This window comes from Rhamphochromis longiceps, linkage group LG8 (genome assembly GCF_057381845.1).
Source record: "Rhamphochromis longiceps isolate RC_006_pf linkage group LG8, R_longiceps_female_GT1.1, whole genome shotgun sequence".
Lineage (NCBI taxonomy): Eukaryota > Metazoa > Chordata > Actinopteri > Cichliformes > Cichlidae > Rhamphochromis > Rhamphochromis longiceps.
The window spans coordinates 30,499,367-30,517,551 of NC_140564.1; the positions used below are offsets into that span (position 1 = coordinate 30,499,367).

The 18,185-nt window shown below is 39.6% G+C and overlaps 1 protein-coding gene across 1 annotated transcript in view; it reads right to left on the reverse strand.

Annotated features, from left to right (window-relative positions):
- myo1d (myosin 1D) overlaps nucleotides 1–18,185 on the reverse strand; it is a 129,000-nt gene that overhangs the window by 28,970 nt on the left and 81,845 nt on the right. Inside the window, exons 18-21 of the mRNA XM_085416984.1 lie at nucleotides 17,040–17,178; nucleotides 15,931–16,035; nucleotides 15,619–15,732; nucleotides 3,672–3,826 (exon numbers count right to left, since the gene is read on the reverse strand). Coding sequence (XP_085273110.1) covers nucleotides 3,672–3,826; nucleotides 15,619–15,732; nucleotides 15,931–16,035; nucleotides 17,040–17,178 — 513 coding nt within the window. The remainder of the gene's footprint in view (nucleotides 1–3,671; nucleotides 3,827–15,618; nucleotides 15,733–15,930; nucleotides 16,036–17,039; nucleotides 17,179–18,185) is intronic.

The following is an 18,185-nucleotide window of genomic DNA, read 5'->3' on the forward strand; positions in this document are numbered from 1 at the left end:
ACTGTGAAGCCTAGCCCCACCTTACCATCCGATTTAAAGAAGTCCAGATCCTTTTCTTTCCAAAATCCTTAAACTACGATGACGTGGATGACTGATAAACTTCATGTACCTCTTTTCTGCACCACTGTGGAATAATTGAAATCTAGACTCAGACCACATGACCTTTAGCCAGTGCTTCAGTGTCCAATCTTTGTGCGCACTAGCAAACACAAGAAGAAGAAAAAAAGCTTCTGTTTTCTAGGTAAATAGAAGGAGCACTGGGAAGCAAAGCATACAGCAGACAGAGAGGTTGCAAAGGCAGAGGAAAAAGCTTATAGGGAGTTGTAGAAGCCGGGTTAAGACAGTATGTATTGTAGTATGAGACGAGCATCAGGGGTGATGTGTAACATCACAAGATGATAGTGAGACCCGCTATGATGTATGGTTTGGAAACTATAGTACTGACAAAAAGACAGGAGGTGGAGCTGGAGGTGGCAGAGGTGAAGAGGCTAAGAGTTTTGTTCAGACCAGAATGGACAAGATTATTAATGAGTATAGCAGAGGGACAGCTCAGGTTGAGCAGTTTAGAGACAAAGTTAGAGGGGCAAGGCTGGTGGCTGAGGTTTGGACATGTACAGAGGAGGAATAGTGACTAGACTGGACAAAGGATGTTGGAGATGGAGCTGCCAGGCAGGAGGAAAAGAGGAAGATAACAGAGAAGGATAGATGAAGTGAAAGAGGACATGCAGAGGGCTGGTCTGACAGAAGAGGTTGCTAGGGTAGGAAGAGATGGCGGCAGATGATCCATTGTGGTAACCCCTAAAGGGAGAAGCCAAAAGAAGCAAAAGAAGATATAGAAGAAGAGGCCGTTTTAGCAATCTCCTTAGTGGTTTTCTTTGCTTGATGCATCTTTTATCTGAATGCTGCAGCCAAGTCCCTGGGCAGCTGGTTTTGTCCGTTTAAAAAATAATCCCATATAGATGACTTTGTAATCTTTTCCATAACCAGCGAGTGTGTGCTGCTTGGATGAAAGAGGACTGTTCACACACCTCCCCTCAATAAATACGCCAGTTGTTGGACTGACGACTGGATGTGGATAAAATGTTTTATTTATATTTGAAGACATGATGAAATTTTCCCTAACTTCAATACGTAATACTGCAGGTGGAGCACAAAACAGCAATTATAGAAGAACTGCACGTTTAGACACACTCTGACTGTTTTTGTCCATTTTCTGATCCACACCACGTTTCACACAGCGAAGTTAAACTTTTTTATGCTGTCGATAAAAGATGGACCGATCACCTGCATGTCTGATGTCCACAGCTGTAGACTTTGGTGACACTATTGAGCTGAAAAAACAAATAAAAATCTATGATTACCAGTCAACTGAATTTAAATACACAATTTTTCCCAACTCCCACAACCCTGAACTGAATAAGCAGAAGAAGATGGATACATGGAATTTCTCCACTATATTTGTTTTAAGTTTAGAAGGTAAAAAAAAACAAAACTTTCTTTCTGGTGACACAAATTGAAAAGATTGAATAATAAAGATGCCCAGACTTAACTGGATGCCTGCTTCTAAAACAAGCTACAGTATATTTCTCACTGTGAAGAACAGATGGGAAATCGTTTTGTGTAACTTTATCAAAAAATTGTAACAAATAAATATAGATTTACTGAACTAAAGAAATTTTTATAACCTCATTCGGCTGCTCGATTATTTGCAAGGGGTCCCCACAGTGGATAGATCCACATATTTAATTTGGCCCAGATTTTATCTACAGTACACAATATCTTCAAAAGCTTTAGATTTTTAGTTTGAAAGGGCCTGAAGATCTCTGATGCCTGAGATCTTTCGGCCCTCAGGTGGCACTGCATTAAAAATATGCATGAGTATTCAAAGAAAAACCACTGCGTGGGCTCAGGAACACTTCCAGAACTCACAGTTCAGAGAATCAACCAAAAATGCAGGTTAAAGCTGTATTAAAGAAGTAGAAGCAATAAGTGAACACGATCCAAAAACACATCTTCTCTGGGCCAAAAGTCTTTTTCAAAAACATGGACATGCAACCTTTGGATTAAAGAGGAGCAGGTTTCTATCAAAGTTTACTAAAAAGCCAACATGTCTGATGGTATGGGGGTACATTATCTACAGGTTTTAAAGGAACGTGTGCTCCCATCCTGACGATGACTTGTTCAGGAAAGGCTTTGCATATTTAAGCAAAGCCTGCATTTAAGCAAACTACATACTGCATCTATTACAGCAGCATGGCTTCACAGTAGAAGAGTGTGGGTGCTTAACTGCCCTGTCTGCAGTCCGCAATCCTCTCCAAAAATCCTTCAGCTGGTCCCCTCAGTTCCCAGATGTTTACAGGTTGTTATTAAAGAAGAGAAGATACTACAGTGATAAACTCGGTCCTCTCCCACGCTGCTGTCATCAAATTTGAAATGAGTCAATATTTTTCTTCATTTTAAACATTTGATATGTTTTCTATGTCCTCTGATGTGAATAAAAGTTGATTTATTAGATGAGCATTCTATTTTTATTTTCATTTTAAAGAACCCAACTTTTTCAGAACAGGGTTTGCATTTGCACAGTAGTTTCATTTCACATTAGTGTGTCGATCTTTACTGCGTTTGTCTTTTCCCTGCTCCCAGTCTCACTGTGAATGAACATCCTTGCATACAAGAGACAGGTGAAGCGAAATAACATTGAAATGGCGACATAAATCTAAAATAGCGTAGTTCTTCCTCAGTAATGTCAGCTCACTGGATCAGAGATTGCAGTTAAGTTAAAAAACTGAAGATTTACAAAAAAAGTGAAATATCTCATAACTGATAAGATTCCTCCATGTTACGTACGTTACATCTTTCCCTCAGCAATGCAATGATGCTGACGCGTGGCGTAGTGAACAGAGACCAACCGAGAATTAAACTGAACAGACTGGACAGCTGTCAGCAAGAACCAATCCAGCTTTTTAATCAGGATTAGCCTGATGTCCTATCAAAACATCTGATTGGCGCATCCATACTGACTTTTGTTCATTTCACATTTTTGACCTAAAGCGGACACAAAACCACGTAGAAACGAAACAATAGCTTTAGAAAGAATTAACAAACATTTTATCCCAATTATCCATCTGCCTTTCTCAGCTGAACAGGAAAACAACAAATGATGTACGAATTAATATCCTGTCCTGAAGCGTGCTCTGAGTCCTTATTAAGTGAACATTAGGGTTTAAGTGGGGACAGCTGCTGCTGCGTCGTCTAACTGCCTCATAATCCTGCAACCACAGGTCACATCAGCCAGTACCACACATATGAGCCAGTGTGACTGGATTTGACATAATGTTCTAGAAATTCAATTGAGCCAATTTTATTATTTTCTCAATTTAGGAAGCACGTTGCTCCTGCAGCTATGCGGGAAATTACCTCAAATGAGAGCCGCACAAGGTTTAAGTGGGGACAATATGCTGATTATTAACTGGAAGCAGTTTTCTCTACACAGTAAATAGAAGAAATGAGCTACCTTCACCTCGTGTCACCCACAAGTCTTTAAATCAGAACAGCTAACATTTTTCGGGACATTTTAACATATCATATTTAGGCACATAAACAGGTGACTCTGCTTTCACCAGTGCCTGTTGCCCTTCCTCTGACTACTACTTGTTTCCCTCACTGCTTACCTCTTGAAATGGCTAAGCAGGGTGCCAACTAGCTCCCCGATGCGGCTCTCATTGGCAGGCACCATACCCTGCAGGCACACCACGAGATCCCTGCTGTCCTTGGTGTGGAACACAACCAGCTGGTCCTTCCCGGGGGACACGCTCAGCCCTGTCACCTGAGATACACAAATAGAGAGAGAAAGGACACACGCAGTTAAACACAGATAAACATGTACATAAAACAGACAGAGAAATACACAAACAAACACTCTGCACTGTTACAGTGTTACAGTTGTGAAAATCAGTGGAGTAATTTGGTTTCACCACAGCTTGCTTCACCAAGAAGTAAAGTGAAGAGAGCTGAAGGATTTGGACTGGTCAGTACAATAATTACTTACACTCACCTGCCACTTTACTAGGTACACCTGTTTAATGGCTCATAACACATTAATGTAGTCAGCCAATCACACAGCAGCAGCTGAACGTGTTTAGGCATTTCAGGATGACCTGTTGAAGTTCAAAGTGATCATCAGAATGGAAAGAAAGGTGTTTTATCATGATCGTTGATGCCAGATGGGCAGGGATTTTCCCACACAACCATCTCCAGGGTTTGAAGAGAAAATGTCCTACTGATGCCAGAAAAAAATGGCTGGACTGCTTTGAGCTGACAGAAAGGCAGAACGAAAGGTCTCAATTTCTGCCTCATTTTGTGTAAGAAACTGAAAATATCTTCCCTTTTATCAACAGTTCAGGCTGGTGGTGGAGGTGTAATGGTGTGGGGGATATTTCCTCGGCACATTTTGTGCCCCTTAGCATTAATTAAACGCCACAGTCTGAGTATTGTTAACGACCATATCTATTGTGTTATGACCACTGTGTACCCATCCTTTGATGTAGGGCTGCCACGATTAGTCGACTAGTCACGATTACATCGATTATCAAAATCGTCGACGACTAATTTAATAGTCGACGCGTCGTTTGAAGCTTTGTAAGATCCCCAAAGACGCAGGAATGAGTAGTAGGATTTAAGAGTGTAATAACGGACTGAAACAGAAGATGGCAGCACTGCATGTACAAGGATGCCAGCTGCCGTTAAACCCTGAAGAAGAAGAAGCTGTGTCCCAGAATTCATAGCACAGCCCTGCTCAGTTTCCAACAATGGCGGTAGCTAGTTAGTTTTAATATTACTCTTATTATTCTTTCTGGGTCACAAAATAAACGTTTAACATATTTTCAGGCGAGAATGTAGCTGTGTAAACCTCAAATATCTGCTCAGTTTATCAAGACACCACATATTTTCAAAAGCGCTCCGACGTTTTCGGAGACGTCTGTTTTCCACCAGCTCGATAGCTAAGCGGGGTTTAAGGCTCGCTAGAGCCCGTGAGAACACCGGACTCCCGGCAAATCGTTTTCAAACCCACCGCCGTCTTTCGCTACTCAGGTTAAACATGATATATAAGTCACTTAGATAACTTAAAAATGTTATTGTTTGGCTGTTATATTTTAGATAGCAAGGTGCAGACGGCTGAGTTTATTAAACTTCACCAAAACAATCTGCAAATTTCATTAAAATTTAATAAACTATCATCTTGCCTTTATTTTTAGTTAGCACATACCTTAAACACTTAAAGCTGTATGCTAATGATAGTTATATAAGAGCAGATGCTGCGGGTGCAATAAGCTGTACATTTTATGTCCAATGGATGCTTGAAATGATTAGTCGACTAATCGCAAAAATAATCAGTGACTAGTCGACTATCAAAATAATTGTTTGTTGCAGCCCTACTTTGATGGCCGCTTCCATCCATGATCTAAAACTGGTTTCTTGAACAGCAAGTTTAACCCACTCAAATCTGCCCATCAGTCACCAGATCTCAGTCCCAGAGAGTGTTTGAATGGGAGATTCGCATGGTGGATGTTTCGCCAACAAATCTGCAGAAACTGTGTGATGCCATCATATCAATATGAAGCAAACTGTCTGAGGAAGAGGCCAGTATATGTTAATGATCTTCTTCCGTTAGTCTTGTCTTTTTCCAATATGCACGTCTTTATCCTGTTAATTTCAACAGTGGGACAAGGCTGGGCATGTACTTTTATTCTTTAAACATTGTGTTTTCTTCATTTCAAAGGAAACTATTAGCCGCTCGATCTTCTAGCAGAAATTGTGTAGGCTAAACATACTTTCCCCCCTTACTTTTCATTTATGATAGGATTGTACAAAATATTGCTGCTTGTTCCTGTTTTTATGTGTCCCCGAAAAGGATGCATATACAGGGTATATGGTATATGGAAGAAAAGAAAAGAAATACTCTGTTTGAATCATGAAAAACCCCTTTTTGAATTTTCTCAGAATAAATAAGAAAAGATCATTACTATTACACTAAGGCAAATTGGTGATTTATCGACAAGATGTGATGAATTACTCGGACAAATATCAGTCAGTATCCGTCTCTGGTGTCAACTGGTGTACGGGATTTCTTCTGGTGGAGAACGTCATCAGCATCTAGAGTAATGCTTTATAGATTAGCCTCCCAAAGGGCCAGTCTAATTTTTCCAATTAGAGCCCCCCGAACTAAAGCAGCTGGGTTAAAAGGAGACTCTGTTTTTCAGCTGGATTGTCTGCTTCACAGGTCTACAAAGCTGCAGGAAGAATCCAATATATTTACAGACAAACACTTTTCAGGAGAAAAAAGAAGACCTGAGCTTCATTTCTCATTAACTTCCCATTACTTTTCCCTTTATCCTATATCCACCCTCTATTTAGCCTCGCTTTCCTTTGTCTCCTTTGTCATCTCCCCTAGGTTTTAGCCATTTTTCTTTGTCTTTCCAAGTTGAACTGAAGGCAGTGAATGTTGAGGAAATAGCCAGAGGGCAGCCAGTCAGCTACACTAATAACCATCACCAGAGAGCAATGCCGAGACAAACTCCCCATCACAGGCAGACAAGCAGAGACAGGTTTTGACCGGCGGCAAATCAACCAGCTAGCTTATTTAGCCTCAACATGATGCCCGTGATTTCAGAAACAAACACTTCACGTAATCACCGTGAATTAAAGCCTAAAGCCATGCCTCTCTGTATAGCAATCCACCCACAATTAATTACAAAGAGCCGATTACATTTACATTTATATTAAAGGCTTAATTGATTGGAACGACAGTCAGTGTTCTAATGAGTTGGGTAATGATACATTCAGATTCGCTTCCTTGTCTCATTTTTTTCTCTGTCTTGATTCCCCCAAATCAGTTTAACCAGAATATGGAATCTGTTAGAGCCATTCATCATCTGCCCCGCCATCTGCTCAATGACTCGTCTGTCATCCCGTTACATATTTAACAAAACTTGGAGATGTGGACATATTTTAGTCCTGCCCTCCAATTTGGGCGCTACACGCTCTGGATCTGCATTGACGATTACACTGTAGGATTTTCAGTGCAGTTGTTATGTAGACTACACGACTGTACAACTTTTGAGCCTTTTTAAAGATGTGATGAATCCCAGTTATTTCATAATATTTCATGTTCTCCTCTTTGTTGTCTTGTTTGTTAATAATAACCGATTATCTTTAGGATATGGAATATTGCAAGAAATGTGAAACTGTGAGTGGAACCTTCACTCTTACACTTCATGTTATAGATGTTTCAATAGTTAATCAATTAAAAGTAAATATGAACACCTTCCTAGATTTATTATCTTCCAAAAATTTTCTGAAAACTTGAGATATATATATAGATATATATAGATATAGATATATAGATATAGATATATATAGATATAGATAGAGCTGGGCGATAGAACGATAACGATATGTATCGCGATATAACTTTTACTCGATAGAGAAATTAAGCTATCGCGATAGACCTCGCCGCTCTTGTCCTCTTAAAATAAAAAAATAAAAATAAAAAAAAAGGTCAGCCAATCCAAACTAAGTAGCGCAGAGCCGAACCAATCACAGCCGCAGCGTCACGTCGCGTGACTTGTTACGTACAGCACAAGTGCCAAGCCGCACGTGTGTTTGTTTGGGAAGCAGCCAGCGGGTAATGGAGGAAATGAGTGTGCCGACTAGAAAAATCAACCGAGCGTGACCGAAGAGAAAACAGATGACGGTTCCAACGCCGGAGAGATTGTCGAACGGAAGAGCCATAGAAGTTCCGTAGTGTGAAGGTATTTCGGCTATTTCAAGTCTGACAAAAAACAGAGTAGCGTGCACTGTAAATTGTGCCGAAAGCAAGTCTGGAAATACAATAAACTGGTGCATGCGTCACACTGCGCGCCACGTTATTGTTTCGGTGAAATGAATTTCTACAATACTGTTACTGTTAATTCTACTCTCTGCAGTGTTTAAATGCTTACATATACACACAGTTACTGTCCCTCCACACATACGACTCGGTTCTGCTTCTATGCCCCAGCTTTGTTTACTTTTTCCCACCGAGGCTTCTAGACTTCTGATTGGCCAACATTTCTGCACGGTTAGGAATCTAGCGCCACCTGCTGCTTTGGCATGTTCCTAGCAGCGTTTTTCTTCATTTCTGCCTTTATGTGTGGACGGGATTATTTTTTTAAAACGAAAACGGAAAATCTCCGTTTTCAAAAATACCCGTGTACGTGTGGACGTAGCCTCAGTCTCTGACTGGAAGCGCTAATTCGTCATTCGGCTTTTGTCAGACTAAAGTAACTGTTACAACTGTTTGAAAAGCTCAGCTATACAACAAGGAGAGATTGAGAATTTCCTTTTAGTTCTCAGTTTATTTGATATTGACAAAAGTTAGTCAGTTTTGTCTGTTCTTCTGTAAAACAAACTAAGATTTATTTTTAGAATTAATATTTTGTTTCTAAGTGGAATTGACAATTTAGTAGTCTGTTTCGTTTGTTCTATTTTGAAACTTAAACGCTTTAGCGGCTGCCTTTTGTGTAGTTTGCAATATTTGCCTTTATTTATCTGAAAAAGTCTCATGTTCCTTAAGTACATCTACCCTGTTGAACTTATTATGGGAAATAAATATTTAAATAAAAACAAGCTGCTGATTATTTCACATTTTACTTGTGAGCAACGGCACATTTAAATCTTACAAATATAGTTATTTGGCTTATATCGTGATAGATATCGTTATCGCCTGAAATGAAAAAAACATATCGTGATATGAAAAAATCTCATATCGCCCAGCTCTAGATATAGATATATATAGATATAGATATAGATAGATATATATATCTATATGGACCACGGATGTCAAGAGGACAAAATGTGAACAGCAGGTTTTCCCAGTTTATTCTTTGGGGATCAAATAATTGGTTATATAACACATCCCAGAAGCCCAATTACGATGGAAAGGGTGGGTGCTCTGTGATTAAATGAATATAATAACTTAAGCTCCATAGCCATCCATGTTGCAAAAATGCAAGGGCATTCAAGCTGCAGATGCACAAATTTACAGTATTATTACAATTTATTTTTCATCATATCCTGATCTTGGGAGTGCATAAGCTGGCACTTCTTGTGTTCAATGCTTTTGAGTTATTGGAGACAACTGGTCAAGAAAAACACCACGCACTACACAGCCCTATGTAGACTATTGAACTGAGTGTGTAAATAAAATATATGTGGTCACACTGCAGCTCTAGTTTGTGTTTGGTTGAGAGGTATGAGGAGAGCGGGAGCTCACTGCAAAGAAGGGAGGGAACGAGCGCACATACAGGAGGCCGATTTGTGCACATGCCTGAATGACACCAGACATCAGCTGATCTGCCCTGCCGCTCGGTATCCATGACAACACCGTCTCCTGGGAAGTTGGCATGACAACAACGGCGGGAGAGAGAAGAGAGAGGGGAAAGTCAGCACTAGATAGGAAATGGGGGGGAGGAAGAAGACGAGGTAAAAAAGAATGAAAAAAAAAAGACAAAAAAAAAAAGATTGCGAACAGAAGCAACGCGAGCCACCGATCTGCCCACATCTCTATCCGCTCCTCCTCACCCACCTTTCCTTCAGCTCTTGCACTTTTTCACCTTCACCAATTCACTCACCCTTGCAGTCTGACATTTATTACATAAAGGTCTTGTATGTTATGTACACACTGGGACAGTGATGTAACGATTAAAAAAAAAAAAGATGAATGAAAGTTCGACACCTAAAGACCGTGTTATGTGTTTGTGCATTTATTGGTTTAGAGCAAGATGTTTTTATTTAAATTTGCTTCTATCTCCACTTAAAGGCAGTTTCTTTGTGCACATGTGGACCTTCAGTTGCTGCCATTTTTAGATCACACCATGGAAATTCTGTTCTGATCACTTGCATTTGTGCATCAGTGATGTGTTAAATCTCCTATTCTGTGCAAAAATGTCCATCCTGCAACTTCAATTTCAGTTTGAAGAGGACAAAATTACAGGAAGCCAGTTGCAGGTGGTGAAGAAAAATCTCCTGTCTCTTCAGTGTGCTGTGAGAGGGCACACAATGTCAATTTGTACAGTGTGACCCTGGGCTGGGAATTCAGGCAGCACAAAGCTGTAAATGTTGGAAAAATAAATGAGAACCATGCGTCTGGTTGCATCACCATGAACTCTGCACTTTCCTCCCCTGAAAATTGCTGTGTGGTCCCTGTGTTGTTGCCTGATAACCCAGCGCTCATCAGCAGTGATACAGAAGATGATGTTTGCTCTCAGGAAAATTTAAAGTCAATGAAGAAATTGATGCGGTGTACGTACAAGCACTTGTAACGTGTCTGCAGGAAAGAGATGATTTTGAACAGGTGGTCAGCTGAATTTAAATGAAGTCTGGACTTTTTATAAGCACAGTTGTGGATCTTTTACAATAAAAGCGTACCTCTTATTGTACAGACACTAATTTGTGAATGCCGATGACTTCATTAAAAAGCTTGGCACTGTAATCATTTCCAGTAAACAGCCGTCTGTTGGGAGTATTTGCAAAAGAGCCCAACCTAATAACAAAAATGCACAATATTACTGAATGTACGATTTCAGAACACCACTAATTTTTTATATTTTAGATCAAATCTGAAAAAAGACGAGCTGTCAGAATGTCTCTGTCCTCACGTTTCCCTCCAAATACAGTTTGCATGTAGAGCTCTGCGTATACTGAACTACTCCCATTGTGTTACTGTCAATGTTTGAATGCTACAAACCATTCCCTGTGCACTGATGGCTCTCTGTATGCCTCGTACATCAATTCAGGATGTGCATATGCATATGTGTGTGTCACTCTCTCTGAATGAACAATAACTAAAAATCCCCTTAACTCATGCTGCTCTCTCTGTCTGCCACCATCTGTCTCAACTCAATCTCCCAATTTCACTTCCAGATGCAGCGATGCCGGATTTGGGTGTCCATCTACAAGCTCTCTAATTCCCACTTGTCACTTTGTCAGATTCAATGCTGGGGTTTCTTGTCATAGCTGTCAGTGCACAGCAGCCTCATATCTCACTCATTTCTTCCACACGACAAGGGCGTATGTGCCTTGGAGATTAATGCGTTACACCTTCACTTTCTATATCATTTTTGCCTCGCCTCGAAGGTCAGAGGTGCAAAAGCAGAGCACAAGCAACGTTTGTGCCATTTTACCGCAGCAGAGCACTTGATGGCCAAAACGGAAATGCCAAAAGTTTGTGTAACATGTTCATTAAAGTTTAAAAGAAAGAAATTCTACTTTCAAATATATAATATATAGTTTATACATGCTCTGTGAGATTGAACTTTTATATCTCAAGAGTTTCACCTGAGTGGTGGTCGGCCTGTTATCGTAGTAAAAACACCTGAACTACTGTGCAAGTATAATTGACACCCACATGAGCAGTAATATAAAGTTTTAGCTCTCTGTTCATTCGTTTAAATAAAGACTGCTGTTGTAAGCCCAGCGTAAGTGGCCAGAGATGCTGCGGTCAAGTGGTCAGACTTTTTTTCTAGGACTGCGATGGCACCCAGAGCTTAAATTTATCTCAGGGATAGTCCAGCAGTTATTTTGGAGCATGCTTGTATTAGCGACAGCCAGGTTTGATAATATCAGTAAAATCATGACCATCATTATTTTACCTGATCGACTTCCAAAAGCAGACATTCCTCAACTAATGAGGAATGCCAAATATCTCATTTGCTATGAAGTGAACACAAATTAAACTAAACAGCTGGAGGCTTTGGACATTAAATGACAGATTTTAAACATGAAGACGAAACAGTGAGAGATGTTAAAATGAGAAGTGTGCAGCTTAGAAACTGCTAGGGTCAGCATAAACACCAAGTTAATGCACAGCTTGTCAAGAACCCCAAATGCAAAAATGCACACGGCTAATCTAACTTGCAGCAAGAAAGCAAATATGCCAACTTTTGAGCATGCCAGTTACGGGCAGAGACTAGGGGTAGTATAATAATCAGTTTAGAAGCTTACAAGGACAAACTGAAACAGGATCAAATCATCTACTGACCTTATAATAATAAGCTGTTATAACAATAGCAGCAGTTAACCTTAAATGATGCTAGTTTTGGCTGTAATAAATGGCAGCATGAATCATACAGGACACATTTACCATGGAAACAGCCTCCTGTGCTACGTGCATGCAGCAGCATTAATGAACCTATCACAGTGAGAACGTGAATTAAAACCAGCCAACTGCAAAGCTGAATGAGAATTTTTGCATATTGACACATTGTCAGAGGATAACAGGCTGGTGGGAAATCAATACTGTCACCTTTGCTACAGATTCAGGAAGCCACTCACACTGCTTCCTCTTTCTGTTTGTTGTTTGCTGGTTCTAACATACAGCAGGACATCAGTTAGGAGGGTTCGTGGTGGATGCTTCACCAGCAGTGTTGGTCAAGTTACTTGAAAAAAGTAATCAGTAACTAATTACTGATTATTTCCCCCAAAAAGTAATCCTGCTACTTTACTGATTACTTATTTTCAAAAGTAATTAATTACTTAGTTACTTTTTAAAAACACGATTTAAAACCTGAATAGGTAATAAAGCCCTATTCTACTTTTTCTGCATAATCCATCATACAAAATGTAATCAAATGGAAAAGTCTCTTTTTTTTAAACTTGTTTTATCAGTTTTAATCTTTTAACTTTATTCATCAAGCAAAAATTAAATTATATGCACCATTCTCTGACTTGAAGAAATTAGTTTAACATTTAAACCTATTTTCTGCACATTCCAGCACATACAATAAAATATTTTTTGTGTTTACACTCACTCTTTCAAATAGATGCAAGTAAAACACAGCAGAAAATAAATAAAATCAAAGACTCAGCGGTCCTGTTGCTCTATTTTCACCTGCATAGCAAGCGGAGGTTTGCCCTGGTGCAGGTGTGCTGCAGCGGTCAGTTGAAGAATCCGCACACTCGGGGTTTGCTCGGAAGTTCAGGGGTTTTTTCGCTGTAAAAAGAAGTTTTCTTCCCACGCAGTGAACAGCGGACACTAATGTTTTTGTCACTTTTTACGGAATCAAACTCAAAGTAAGGTCAGTACTTCCACGCTTTAAACGCTGCACGCTCATGCTCTCTCCTGCACTCGATATATGATCCATTGTTGATCTGCACACAGCTGTTGTCACGAACGTCGCACTCGCTTACGTCATTGTCATGAGACACTCGCAAAAAATCACGGTTTTAGTAACGCAGTAACGCAGCGTGCTTACGGGAAAGTAACAGTAATCTAATTACCTTTTTGCAATAGTAATCCCTTACTTTACTCGTTACTTGAAAAAAGTAATCAGATTACATCTCTGTTCACGAGCCACCAATTTTATATTCATGTTTGTCCACACTCATGTGAAACTTTAAAAGGAAATTAATTTAAAAAAAGAATCAAATAAAATGTTTTGCCAAGAAATATCTACTTCAGAAGATAAACTTGGGGATGTTGCTACAATGATTTGTAAAACTTGGATTATTGACACACATCTTCAACTTGCCAACCCAGTAGATCGATATAACAATCACCACTTCAAAGTGGGGATGCTAGATTCATAACACCAATTCAATACACATGGTCACAATCTCACCTCCTGTTTCTCAGATAAGATTCTGATTTATGTGAGGAGATGTGTTTTTGCAGATTCAGATGAACTCGAAGAAATTCCCTAAAGACCTGACCGAAAGTTTAAAAGGATGGGATTTTTGCACGTACAACTGATGGAATTTGCTTGCCCAATAGTTAAAAATATATCATTTAAACTAATTTAAATGATCATTTTAAGCCAATTAGTCTGAGCAAATGTTTCTAATATTCGTACCATTGTACAGCATGTTGACAGACCAAGCAGTTAATCAACTGAAAAAAAATATCTAAGACTCTTTAATTACAGGAAACCTTCTGAGCAGCACTCCTTTACTAAATACTAAACATAAAGTTTAAAACTAATGTACAGCATGAGAAGAATGATTCAAATTCCTGCTTTCATAATTACACCAGGCAATTCATACTTCTTATTCCACAGAAGCAGGTTTTCAATTTCCAATATATGATTTCAGTTAAATGTAGTAAACAATTTAACTTGGCCATAAGTAGGTCATATTAAATTCTGCAGTAAATTGGGAGTTTAAATTGGTGCTATACAGATACATGGCTGGGGTTCAGCAATAAATAAATTCATGCCTTATCATATGAACCCTCACGCACTCACTGTCATTCGGTCTAATATCTGTTTGATATTGATCAGAGAAAGGGTGTTTAGATCCACCTATCTATCGTCTGGAGCTGGTATCACAAAGCTACAGAAAGCTAGGACTCAGATCAGCAAGTTTAGTCATTACTATCCAAAGTACAGTAGAGCTAGAAGAAAACAATGGATGGAGTATGTAAAACTTAGAAACACTCATATGGAAAAACACATTAGCACAACAGTGAGCAGTGTCGCATAAAATCTCAACAAACTGCAGCATAGCCTGGATGCTGTGGCTTTGTACCTTAGCAGGGCTCAGCTTCAGGATAGTTTCTGAACAAACAATAACAATAACAATTCATATACCACAAGTATAAGACATGATAACCTCCTTTTCTCAAGTGCCAGTCTTTTTTTTATTTATTCTTTTTTAGTGTTTTATGAACATTTCTTAAATAAGATATAATGTAAAGGATTCTGAGCATTGGTTGCAAATGTCTACAAAGAGTTTAGAGTAATTCCAGTGGACAAATTGGCTGGTTGGAAAGTAAATGGACAGTTTTACGAGGGGAATTCTGAAAGGCCTGAAGCAGTATTTTAAAAGGAAAAGGCTTAGCATAAATAAGTTTTTTATATTTATTTCACCACTATGATAAAACCCCTTACTTTGCATTTGTGTAAGAATACATAGCTGTGAGTAGCTGCTACTCACAGCTAACTATTTCTATGTGAAATGTTATTTGTTTTACTGTTACAGTTTTTAATTACAAAACTTTAAAGTTTAAATCAACAAACTTATTTATGCATATTCTATGAATTTCTATTTAATTTATGATGTTTCAGGTAGAGACGACTCAAGTGTCTCATTCTGACCCACACCTGCGACACTAACAACAAATTTGATGTAAATATGAATTTACATCGAGAACACTTTATGTTACATTTCACTAGCTGGGACCACATCCTTGGTAACGATGGGCGATGAGGAAATGTGAACTGGTGCTGTGGTTTGGGGGAAGGCCTCGAAGGGGACTGGCAACGGCTCCCGGGCCGGGCAGATCCCCATGTACTAACGAGAAGTGAATGAAGGAAAGGAAGAGAGGAGAAGAGAGAGAAAATTGGGGGAAGGGTGGGGCATGAAAATGAGAACAGCAGGTATTGGTGAAGGGGGGCTTTTATAGCCTGAGTCCGGAGGGGGCGTGAAGGAGGAGTGGTCCTGCTCCTGAAATTAAGATGATATCTCCACTAAGCAGATAAGCAGCATGTAACCCCTGAACTACAGGGTCTGTTACAGCAGTATCTATAGAGCTGATTTTGTCTGTTTACAGTAAAAGAAGCGTTAAAACAAAGAGTGTCATACGTTGTAGAGGGGGATGCTCTTCATGGGTTTGTACTGCTTCAGGGGGTCCATCTTGTACAGGTGGCGGTCAGTGATGAGCACAGCCCGGTTCTCCGACTTGTGGAAACGGTTGATCTGGGAAACACAAAGCTCCTCATTAGTGACACCACGGGATACAGTAGGTGCACACAAACACGGTGACATTTACACACCCTGCAGGGAAATGTTGTGAGCCATCAGCAGCTGGGTTTATGTCTTTGTACACACAGACACGTGTTGTGAGTGTGTGCACATGTGGTAAAGTCATGGATATCTGCTCTGAAAAGCTTTTACCTTGCGTACGTTGCAGGAGAACAGGACTCTCATGAATTTGTCTTTCCGCTGCAGATCGCTTGAGACCAGTGTGAACGATGCTGCTGTGTCAGGGCTGTCTCGCTTCTGTCAGACACACACCACAAGAAACTTATCAAAATATTCCAGTTTAACTCGAATTAATTCACAACCTGCCCAAGTTAAGATGAGCTTATAAATATCCTATTTATGCATGCATTTTTATTGGTTTAATGAATGTATTATCTCACAATGAAAATGTTTTCATTGCAGGAGTTTTAAATGAATAAATTGTTTGAATCATATATAATTAACCTAAAGACAGCCACAACATCCACTGACAAAAAACCCTGGCTTAATTGGGTACATTCCTTCAGTCCAGTATTCACACTCTATGGTAATTACTATTTACTGGGAAAACAGCTGAGCCAACATTACATTGTTAAGATGCTTATCTTCTTATGTCTTCTAATGTCCACCGGGTGTAATTGAGGTCTGTAAAATAAATGCGAGGTGTAAAACTGCTTCCCTTCTTTTTAGGCTTATTTTCCATTCATATCACACTGTTTGTTTCTTGTCTTGCTTGATACTTTCTTTAATAAATCTGCTCAAAGAATGAGACTAAACACTTTTCCTTTGTTTTTAACTGGAAGGTTTCTCTATAGAGTGCATATAAAAGTTAGACAAGGCCACCATATCATCACTTATTGGTTCGTGGTCTACAACTTTGAAACTTTGAAATGAAATAGGATGTCATGAGCGATGATCAGACTGATTAATGCCTGAATCCAAAAGAAAATAAACCAGGGTTTTAAGTTTGGATGCAGGCAGTATTATTAAACATTGTCTGATTGAAGAGTCAGCAAACAATGAATGAATTAAATCACATGTTTAATACCAGCAGGGTACTCTATTTTTCAGCATTTTATGCTACAAACTGCACAGCATTGAGGTTCAATAACTACGTCTGATCTGGATTTCAGCCACAGAGAAACAGCAGCTGATGCAAGCTGCAGGAGACAAAGCCTGCATGAACAAAGCTAGCATGGCCAATTTCACTCTGTAAAATATGTCTTTTTCATGACTGGACTCATGCTACCCCTCCTACTCACCAGATAGTTTCCTTCCCAGGCCCGTTGCAGCCCCAAATCAGCCCTCTGGCCCTTCAGGGCCTCCAGGCCGGCTACCTTGGCCCTCACCTGCAGGGTCTCCTCTGGAGATAAGCCTTTGATCAGTGTCCATGCCCACCACCTGGAGATAAACGCATCCAAAAACACACACACAGAGCAAACTTAGAACGGAGGAAAATCGAACTTTCTATATAAAGGATGCTGCACAGAGCCTTGTTACTGTAGTCGGGTCAGTGGGGTGTTGCAGCAGGACTGCAGTCGACCCCGTCTTCACTGTACTGTATTTACTGACAGCCAACATAATTCTCTAGGAGGGTTATTTTCTCACTGTGTCCGGCTTCAAATAGAAAAAAGGCAAACAAACAGACAATGGGATGAAAGGAAGTGATGGAGAAAGAAAAATCAATGCCCAGTGTGAGCCCAAGGCAGAAGGAAACATGTGTAAGTTGCTTCAAAAAGACTCATCTGGATGTAAAATAACACTGGAGGGCATGTGTTGTCTCCTGTGGTTGGAGTCAGATTTACTTTTAGTTCAGCCAATTTAGGAAAGCGAGTTTCTTCAAAAGAGAACAATTTAAAAACATTTTGTTTGAATAAGGTTCAGCTTCTGTTTCTGTTCTGAACGTATAATACAACAACAGTTGGTCATCATTAAAAGCTGATATTTGCTTCTACAAGTTTAACAGTTCATTTACTCTTTTAAACTTTAATTTCGTCCTGTGGTTTGTTTCTTTTCACAGAGAAAACAAAGAAAGCAAACTTAAAGTGAACCATAAGCCTTATAAGAATGTTCTGTCTGCCTGTTGGCTAGATGTGTTCGGGGCAGGAGCAACAAAAGTCAATACAGGAAGAAGGTGCTGTATTCAGAAATAGTGGATAACAAGGAGAATTTACTCCTAACATTCATATTTGTTTATGGTGAGAATGTGATCCCACCTCGATCTGCCACATGGACGCTGCAAGTCTGAGCTAAAGATCTCTCAATAGCCACGTATGCTTTGAATTCTGGGAGTACACAAACTCTAAAATAAATGTTAGGTGTGCAGATTAAACAAACTGTACCAACTAGCTATAAAATTAACCAAGCCCTCACCTATATCCTCTACTTATAAACCCAGCCCTAGACAC